Source organism: Strongylocentrotus purpuratus, unplaced genomic scaffold (genome assembly GCF_000002235.5).
Source record: "Strongylocentrotus purpuratus isolate Spur 01 unplaced genomic scaffold, Spur_5.0 spur5_scaffold_21, whole genome shotgun sequence".
Lineage (NCBI taxonomy): Eukaryota > Metazoa > Echinodermata > Echinoidea > Camarodonta > Strongylocentrotidae > Strongylocentrotus > Strongylocentrotus purpuratus.
The window spans coordinates 1,350,035-1,360,661 of record NW_022145607.1 but is presented as its reverse complement, the minus strand read 5'-3'; the positions used below and the strand labels follow the sequence as shown (position 1 = coordinate 1,360,661).

Sequence of the window (10,627 nt, the reverse complement as noted above, 5' to 3'; positions counted from 1 at the left end):
TTATAGTGGTGGATCTATGATTGTAAGACAGGAGGATATTTCATCCCTCGGTCATATGATCCGGTAATTTGACTGACCCTACTACATTTAAACGTCGGAATGAGTTAGGGCTGGTGGATTGGAAGAGGGGCGATCAATATACTGGATGCAAAGTATTAATCTGTTATAATGGTAACATTGTGTTAGATAAACAATTGCTGACATATCACTACTTAAAAATACTGTTAAACATTACATCATGCTGCAGCTGCCATCCTCATTATTTTACCAAAGTTATACGTTATTTAAAAAAAGTAAAAAATATTGAAAAAAAAATAAATGTACATAACAGCAAAGTGTGAAACAATGTGTACATGGAACACTTTGCAGTTTTCAAAGGGGTTCAGATATAATACAAAAGGGTACGAAGAGATTCGATTTTTTTTTAAATTTTATTTGTGTAGGTTTTTTAATTTAAATATTTAGTATCATCAGCATTCGAAGTTGAAATAGTTGTCTCTCCATCAGCAATTCCATAGCACCCCGAAATTTAAAATATGGTTTATATTATTCACTATTGATCTTAAAATCTTCCCTCTGAATTGTTATTATGACAGAAATTCGCTTTTCGCATCCTCTTCCTGAAACGATCAAGTTTTCTACCTGCTTCTCCTTAATGGTTTTCCAATAGGGAGAGTAAAATTGTACACTTGCGTTTGACTATATAGGAAAGGGTACACCTCCATTATAACAAAAACATGAAGTGATTTGTTAAAAGTCCTTGAATATACCGTATACGATCAAATCGATACCTTTGCAGATGTTGCCATCGACAATGATGTTGAGTAGAAGTCATCGTGATACTGACCGCCGAGTGTCAAGTCCTTCAGATGTGCTATCTTATAGATGAACTGAGCGAGATCACGTGATGCAGAGGGACGTTCACTGAGATTATCAGAGAAGATGTAAAGAGCCGCAATCTGTTATGATAGGAACGTTATGTTGATTGAATATTAATAACAACCAAATAAACTATATTCAACAATCAACAGCATGTTTGAATTACAATAAAAAAAAAGGCTTAACACAATCACATTTTGAAATTAGTACTTATTTCAATAGTTCCTGGATTCATTTGAGACCGATATAATAGTGCTTATTCACAACGGATAGATAATGACAGAGGTGATAAATATGTTTTTGATTGATCCAATCTGGACTGTGAGCATTACAGATACAGAAAACTATAATATTTTCTAGATCATATTGACCTGTTGACTGACGAAGAAGTGGGAAATATGAATAAAGGACTTTGCTCATGATCTAAAGTCTTACAGAACAAAATAAAATAAAACAAGAAGGCAGAACGGTGGTCGCAAAGCGGTCACCAAACAGACTACTCTTGAAGGAAAATGTGCGCTTTCAACTGGGGGATAGTCTGAACACCCTGATTATGTTATTGACGACAGTATGAGGGCGGATCCATGATTGTTATACCTTACATCATGAGACAGTTGCCATGCTCATTCATTTAAGAAAAGTGTAAAAACAAACATATGCAATTTGTAGTTTCCAAAGGGGTAAATTAATAATACAAACAGGGACCAACGGATTCGATTTCTCATTTGTGTAGGCCTTTAAATTAATCTATTTAGTCTCATTAGTATTCACAATTGAAATAGCCGTCTCTCCATTAGCAATTCCGTAGCACTCCGAATTGGCATATGCAATGAAAACTATGGTGTATATTATTCAATATCAATCTTTATAATCTTCATTCTGTTTGTGTACTATGGCTGAAAGTTCACTTTTCGCTTCCACTTCCTGAAGCGATCAACTTTTCCTATCTGCTTGCTCTTATCGATGTACCAACAGGAAGAGTAAAATTGTACACTTGCGATTGACTATATTAGGAAAGAGTACATCAACAGTATAACAAAACATGTAGTGATTTGCTAAGAGTGCAACAAAATATGATCAAATCAATACCTTTGCAGATGATGCCATCGATGACGCTGTTGAATAGAAGTCATCGTGATACTGACCGCCGAGTTTCAGCTTCTTCAGGTCAGTCATCTTACAGATGAACTGAGCGAGATCACGTGATGTAGAGGGACATTCACTGAGATCACCAGAGTGGATGTTAAGAGTCTCAATCTGTTGTAATAGTACGACATCTTGTTGGATACACAATTGCTGACATTACTATACTGAATTATATATAACATTACATTTTTTTTTGCTTCCACTAAAAGCGTGATTTTTGTCCTAATTGTTTTTTTCTCAACGGCGTACTAGTTTATACAGTAAAATTACCCAATTTAGTTTGACTATCGAAATAATAATAATAATAGTAATGTAAACTTATAGAGCGCACACACCGTCCAGGGACGCTCATGGCGCTAGCTCAGCAACAGTTCTCTTTGATACAAGTAAAGTAAATAAATTTGCAATATTTGTATAACCTATTTCAATCCTCAGCTCTGCCCGATGGGGCCCGGTGCCCTCCAGCTGCTCCGTTCACTGACAATTTAAGGGACTTGCCCAGTCAGCACATTATTCACAGGAGCTCTAGCATCTGAGGCCAACAGGCCCCACACGGGCAGCCAACGAGACTAAAGGGTGATAACTAATTAATTTCAGATGTATATACAAATAACATATCAATTATATATTTAGTAAAATAAACTTATACAACTTAAGGAAATACTGGGTTACAGATGGAATAGGTAAGTCTTAAGACGAGTTTTAAAGGTGGAGTATGTTCCAATACATCGAAGTGATGAGGGAATTTGCAGCTTCCATAATTTGGCTGCTGCGTGCGAAAAAGCATGGTCTCCCCATGAATGACGGGTACGGGGAATTTGCAGCAAATTATCACTTCCAGATCTTAAGGTACGAGTTGGATTGTAGGGGTGTAGTGAGTCTATAATATATTGTGGTGAAATTCCACGGAGAGCCCGATAAACAAGTAACCTAATTTTGAAGTAGACCCTTTTCTGGACAGGTAGCCAGTGAAGAGAGCGTAATATAGGCGTAATAGAAGACATTCTTGGTGCGAAAGTAAGGAGTCTTGCACTGGAATTTTGAAGGGATTGCAGTCTGTCTTGCTGCTGTTTTGTGAGTCCAAATAGAATAGAATTACAAAAATCTAAGCGAGATGAGATTAATCCATGGATTAATTGGTCACATGCATTTTGAGTCAGACATTTTCGTATGAACTCAAGGTTCCGCAGTTGTTATCTCACAGACTTTGATATGCTAGATACATGTTGAATAAATGACATATTATTGTCAAATATCACACCGATGTTACGGACCTTTGAGGCTGGCTTTAGAACTTTGCCACCTACATGCAAGCTTAAGTGAGTATGATTTGCTCTCAGTAATTCTTAGAGCCCAAAATAATAAACTCTGTTTTATTTTCATTTATTTTAAGACCGTTGGAATCCATCCAGCCTTTACAATGTATCCCCCACCCGTCATCTCGGCCGTGTAATATCCGATTAACGCGACAATTGCATGCCTCTCCTCTGTCCCGTAATGAGCAATATATTTGCCCCTGATATGCATTCGAGATAGAAAAAAAATATATATAGCGTGATTCAATTGTGCAGAATTTGTGATTAAATGCATTTTTCAGAAGACTCTATATTCTTGTCTCTAGACATGTTTGGACTCTTGAAAACGATACTATATTGGAGAGATATTTTCCTTTCTAAGAAATAAAAATATTCATTATAGGTTTTATAAAACTTAAATATGCATACGTGAATGTACTTTAAGTATGCATATGGAAATTACATATTTGTGAATGTTCAACTGTACAAGCATAGAAGGAATAGATTCATTACAAGGGTAAAGGAAAGGGAAAAGAGGAAAATAAAGCAAGTGTTTGAGTGTGTGGCAAAGAGAGAGGGAGAGAGAAACAGGGAGCAACTTGCTTTTGCACCAGCTTTTCGTTGCAAAGTGAGTTCCTTTTTTTGACCGTGTTTCAGGACGAATACGAGTGAAGGAAAGGTGGAAATGATTGGATTGTCTGGTTGGGTATTGTAATGGTATGTACATATATTATACTTTTAAACATGCTTAGTTAAACAGTGCATTACATTACGACAATATGTACTGGAAATTTACGAGTTTCAAATGAGAAAAGTTTAGCTGTGTGATTTAGATTTGTTATGAATTATTCCAATGGCTATCTGTTAAACAGTAATTTTATTGGAAAGGTTTTGATAGTGTTCTCCAGATCCTTTATCGAATATTTCCAGACCATTGCAACGGTTGCCATAATAGTCACCTTTAAGGAGAAAATAAATGACATGAGTTGAAGAATATCAGCGATGAAAATAACATTTTGCAATATAAAAGTGAATATAAACTTATACAAAGAGTCAAGCTATGGTTACACAATTTAGCCATCACTAATCCAAAGGCATAATCTTCTCCTTTTTTCGCAAACAATGTTATTTATAATGCTAAATGTATTACTCATTGCGGATATAGTATCGAAAATAATATCGCTAGTGACCTTCATTTGTCTCGCAATGTATGGTTAGTCTGCAAGCACAGACCCTAATTTGACACTTTATCAGTACATCGTACAGGGCTTATGGTAGTCTTACAGTGCAGACTCTCTTTACGACTGACCAGGGTTTGTGTCTGCAAACTAATGTATGGTCAAGGTGGACCGTAGTCTTTAAACAAGGCCACATGTCTGATAGATGCCGAGCGACTAAAAAGATCCTAATCGCGCAAACCCGAGTGAACGACAGAGCACTCGATCATCTCAGCCGCTGAATCCGATGGAAAATAGCCAGAGTCACGAGGCCTTGTCAAAAGGCTAGGTGGACCGGTGGCCGGGCCGGCCGGGACCGGTGGTCAGTCTATGGAGACTCAACTAATTACACAACTAGGCGTTATGGCGTGCGCCTGTAATCCAACTAACAGTGGAAGTTACAAACTGATTCCGCCGAGGACGCAGGTTCTAAACTGAGTCACGTCTTTCGGATGGTGACGTTAAAAGTCGGTCCACAGACGTAAATAATCATATCTGTTTGATATACGTCTGTAAAAACCCAATTACACACACACACACACAAATAATTAGAAAAATAACTGACAAGGCCTAAAGCTATTGGTCGAAGCACACGGGTGCACAACCAATCGCTGGATCGATGTAGTCTGCAGGCACAGACCCTAATCTGACACTTAATCAAAAAATCATTGTGCCTTGAGAGAAGTCTAGCCCAGCTACCTACTGGTTGTGTCAATATGTGAAGGAGCAGCTACAGTACATGGCCTATGGTAGTCTTATAGTGCAGACTCACTTTTACGACTGACCAGGGTTTGTGCTTGCAGACTAGGATCGATGCGGGCCTCGTGCACGAAGACTTTCGTCTACGGCTGAATGTCAACGAAACGGAGTTAAGTCTTTTGTTAATTCCGTTTTTTGCTACGGCAGACAGCCAGTGAAAACGAATTCGTTTAATAAAATTATGGAAATGCAAGCACTACTTTAAACAAACAGAACTCTGTTATTTCTAGCCCATTTTTCCTGATTGAGGTGTCATATGAAAGATACCGTCCGCCAAATGACTTTTTGGTTTCCTTCCTTCAAATTGCTTTTAATCGCTCATGCGTAGTATATGCATCATATAAGTTGCATCAAATGAAAGAAGAGGATCTAAGCTTACAAATATGTGTCATTTATAAATTATAATTATGATTAAGTTATGATAAAACATCGATAATTCTCGGTTTCGTTTTTTCTGGGACGTACTGTACATCTCACCGACTTCAAACTTCTGCATTGATATAGATCACGAGGATCGAGCAAGAATACCGACACAACTGACCCGACACAGCAATATATTTATGGGTGACTTTCTTGCTCCCTCGATGAGACGACTTTACCCAACAACCCCCTCTCTCTTTTACTCCCTCTCTCTCCTCTCTTTCATCCCCCGTGTCTCTTGTGTCCCTTTCTCTCTTTTTCCCTTTTCTTTCTTTTTCTTTCTTTCCTTTCCCTTTTTTTTTCTCTTTCTTTCTTTCTTCTCTTTTCTTTCCTTTCTTTCCTTTCTTTTCCTTTTTTTCTTTCTTTCCCTTTCCTTCTCTTTTTCTTTTCTTTCCCTTTCCCTCTCTTTTTTCCTTCCCCCTTTTCTCTTTTTTCCCGACGGCATCGCAATTTTACCGACAATATCCTGACAGGTGGGGGTGTCGCACCCCCCCCCCCCCCGCTTTGGAGACGCCCCTGACCATGGCACAGAGAGCATGAACATAATATACATCCTCTCTGCCACGTACCTACAACAAAGAGTACATCGACAACACAAGTCATATATACAGGCACTACAGACTAGACTCTCCGCGAGCGGTTTCATTGGAATTAATCGAGCTTTCCCCCTCGCTGCCGTGTAAATAAAAAAAATACGCATGCGGGCCGGCTGGACAGGGAGTGTCGCGTATCGTACGCATCCAAAATTCGGGGATATCGATCCCGTTGTCTCTGTTGAAATATTAGGGACTTTTAGAGTGAGTGGATTAATGTACTTTTCTAAAACCAAATCTCTGTTTCCCAGTATTCTCCTAAGTCATTTCGATCTTATGACACCAGGAAAACTATTATCCTGACTGAATATGGCATCCTTTTTTTTAAAGAATGATGTACTAAACAAACTACAACGTGGATGATACAAAGATTTATACTGACCTTGGAATCGACTGCTTTATTCGCAAGCACCGAGTAGAAATCATGCATAGTACCAGTAACTCGAGTAAGATCGATCGTCACAGATCTGAGTGATCGTGATGAGCACATGAATTCAGCCAGGTCCTCCGAAGCCGTCCTTCCACATGGCTTCTCAATAATCAGGTCATCCTGCAATGTACATGTCAACAAATAATATTGTGAGGCTAGAAACATAAACCATCAACATAATCGTATATTATCCTGATTAATCACCTTCATTGATACTGATTTTTTAATAATCCTTTTTTTTTCCTTCCATTTTCCGTTTGGTTCTTATTTTGTTTTCATATTCTAGATATGGATATGAACATTAAATAATATCTTAGCAACATGACGCATTTTAATGGAAGTATTGTGATCCCACAAATTATTTAAAAAAAATGAAGTTAGCGTTTTATCATATTGGTTTAAACAGTATACACTTGAAACTTGAGATTTTTATTGGGAATGGTGATATTAAAAGCGTTATTTTATTAAACAAGGTTTCATTGCAAATACATGCAAGACGGGTTGTACTGCAATAACAATCAATCACAACTTCTATTAACAGACTCAAGTCCTAATACTCATTAATTCTTGTTAATAATAGTTAATTTTGTTCGTGTACATTGCAGTGTTCAAATTAAAAGTGATGATCGAAGTTGTACCCATGCTAGAACCATAGAAGTTGCTTTAATTTATTAAAACATGCTCCTGATTTAAATAAAATGTATTCTATCAAGCTTCTGGGTGAATTTGGGTGACGAGACGTTTGTACAGTATGCATTGCCTTATTAGCGCATGTTGGGGTTCAAAGCATCGTTCGTAAACACTGTATATGTATACAGTCATGTGTTTAAACCAAACGACGTCATCCTATTGAAGACTCAGAGAATGAAATTTAAATCAAAGAGAAACTCTATCACTCAAAAAGATCAAACAAAGATGAAAAGTATACGTTGTTACAATGAGATGTTAATACTTTCCTTACCACTTCACGATGGTTCAAGATGAAAGTATGCCCTGATACTGTGTGTGCCTGCATCCTTGTGAAGATCTTCAGTGTCTTTCTGGACGTAGTCGACAGATGATCCGCCACGGCTTTGGCCACTGCTTGGTCTTGGCTCTCATATGCTACATCTACGATGAAGTCATCATCAATACGGCCCTGTGTGCGCTTTGTTTTTGCCTCTATGAGACGAGATATGATATCCAAGCCGACCTCCTTCTGCTGAGCCGAGGTGAAGTACAGTAGGTACCGGTATTCCAATGCTTCCCGTGTGATATTCGCTATCAACATGTCATACTCATTACGGTTTGACTTGTAAAGGGATGCAAGATACATTCCTGATAGATACTCCTGGAAGAGCTTATGAGGAAACTGCACTGATTGGACTACTGAATTCGGAGTATTTCTTCTGTCTCGCCTCGGAAGATTTTTTTTCTCTCTGGTGAGTACACCAACTTTACAACCTACATCGATGGACTCTGGATAGCTCTGAAACTCTTCTTCTGTGAATACTAACCGTCTCTTGAGAAGTCCCTGGAAGGCAATACGGCCAATGTGAATCAGGTGTGGACGAATATCTGAACAATGTTCCCCTAATTTGCCTTCAACAATACCTGAAGATGGAATGTGCTTTGATAGGTGATGATCAACCAAAAAGTCAATCATCTGATTGAAGAGCTGGGAAAATGTTTGCAGCTTGGACATTGCCTCTCGGCGCTCTCCATCAAACTCTTTCCACATGATACACAGCATGGCTGTGTATATGGGGTATGGAGCCATGTTTTCTCTGATCACATCGTTGTTTGATATGAATCGGTTCAGATCTTCAGAGGAAGCTGCGTCTGGATGAAAGAACTTGGTGATGTAAGAAGAAAGGTTTTCAGCAGAGAAACCTTCTACAGCAATGAAAGCAAACACCTTTCTAAGATCGGCATTCATCCTAATCTCATCTGATCTCCATTGTCTCGATGTGATTAGTACTGTCCCTGACTTGAACAGACGATTGAGAGTGATCAGGCCGATTTGCTGATTGCTGTCAAGATCGACAGCAAACTCATCTAGGCCGTCCAAGACAAGAAAGATGTCATCCGGATTTGAGAGGATGTGCTTGTCTAGCTGTTTGGCTGTGACGGGATTGTTGTCAGAAAGATACGACTTCACTATCTCTCCAACAGTCTTGCCCTCTGTCTTGCGAAGGAGGATGACAAGAACCAGTTTGAAATCTTGGTAGCCTTTTCCGTTGATCCAATCCCAAGCGATCTTGGCGCAAAAAGTGGTCTTTCCTACACCACCTTCACCTTCTACCAACAGGCGTTTGGGAAACCTTTCGTTGACTTTAGTCCTGAGGAGGTCGTCGTAGAGAAGCGGTGTTTTGCGTTTTGTACCTTTGTCTTCTTCCATCAACGTTAGATTGGTGAAGATACGTTTAAATTCAAGTACAAGTTCACTGTTCAGTGGATCGGCTTGAATCTGACATAGATAAATTGTCATATAGTCTTTGACCTCTTCAGCAACCCGTTGGATTTCCTCCTCTGTCAAGGACGGTATGTGATCACCAACCTGATCTGTGATGAGAGTGGTGAAGAACGTTGTCTTAAACATGACTAGAAAAATATGACCAGTGGTTTAATATCACACAACATCAGTACTAGCATCAGTAACAACAACAGGACATAATCATGAAGCATAGTAACGTATCAACAGAATACACAACTTCCCAAATCTCTATTTAAATTTTCATGCAAATCAGGGGCAAACAATTTTTCTCCTAGGGGCTCTCACTTTGTGTAATGGGTTGACGTTGTACCTTGAAATCAGTCCTCCAGGGAAGGGTTACTTAGGTCAATGGTAGAATGTCAATCCCTTTGGTCAAAAAGTGAGGTTTGGAGCAATCTTATCCTGCGCAAAGTGTCATATAAAATGTGCATGATCTTGTACTTTTCATAACTAAACAAATTAAAACGATTGTCTACTCTAAAGGTACGTTCCTTGTTTGTTAGGCATACCAGTCATCACGTTGCGTGTGTACGCATGTATATTCCTCGTGTCCACACACTTGTCATCGTTTAGCTATACCGAAACGGTATTAAATTTTGAGGAAAAGTGAACAAAAATTCGTTCATTTTGAAAAGATATACTGTTTACAGTTATACCGTTTCGGGATAGCCATACGATCAAATTGTGTGTGTGTACGCTTTAATACTAGCGATACGTCATATTTGAAACGTCGTATAACGAAACGCGGGTCTGGGCATCGTTTCGATGAAGAATCATGGGCTGTGCTTAACGTGACCGCACTCAAAAGGAGACATGACCTCTCATTTCTGCTTCCGTTTCATGACCGCAGTAGCAATCTGCGCACATATACGACGTTTCGCTGAATAGAGTTTTGGATACTTGTTCTTGTGCGTGTGGACGCCCGGTTCGCTATACGATGATTCTTTATACGACGTTTCTTTATAGAGTTTCGGAAAATTTATTTTTGTGTATGGACACGCTGTATGTGTAATACTGTACCTTTCTGTACGCTATCAGCAAGCTGTACCAGCTTAATTCGTTGTAACGTGACCACCAATGCCTCCCTCGCCTCGCTTTCACGTACTCTCTTCCGCCATTCGTAAAGCATCTTATATGTAGCATACAGAGTGTTGCCCATCTGATCTTTCTCAAACCGACTTAGTTCAGCCTCAGTGAATCCTAAAGCTAGTCCGACCTTCCTAAAATCTGATGGATCCATACTGTCAGCAAGGAGATATAGTTCGAGGTCGGTCAGGTTCCCAGGTCTAAATCATTAGACAAAAGAAAGAAAAAAAAACATATACAGCTTACATATATTTGTGAGGTTTTTTAATCAAAGGTCTTTCCTTTGATTATCATCTCGAGTGAATACCCTTGTTTGGATTGCATTA

At 38.9% G+C, this 10,627-nt stretch overlaps 1 protein-coding gene across 1 annotated transcript; it reads right to left on the bottom strand.

The window, feature by feature from the left end:
* Nucleotides 1-6,583: 6,583 nt before the first annotated feature.
* Nucleotides 6,584-9,320, bottom strand: LOC115928169 (NACHT, LRR and PYD domains-containing protein 3-like). Its single transcript, XM_030995050.1, has 2 exons — nt 7,701-9,320; nt 6,584-6,859 (listed from the first exon to the last, which is right to left on the bottom strand). The coding sequence occupies exons 1-2, from the start codon at nt 9,318-9,320 to the stop codon at nt 6,584-6,586; spliced, it is 1,896 nt and encodes a 631-aa protein (XP_030850910.1).
* Between the last annotated feature and the right edge of the window lie 1,307 nt (nt 9,321-10,627).

Coding starts and splice junctions, on each gene's coding strand:
- LOC115928169 (XM_030995050.1), bottom strand. CDS start 9,320: ATGTTTAAGACAACGTTCTTCACCACTCTCATCACAGATCAGGTTGGT. Junction 6,860..7,700: donor TCTTGAACCATCGTGAAGTG/GTAAGGAAAGTA, acceptor TGTACATTGCAG/GATGACCTGATTATTGAGAA.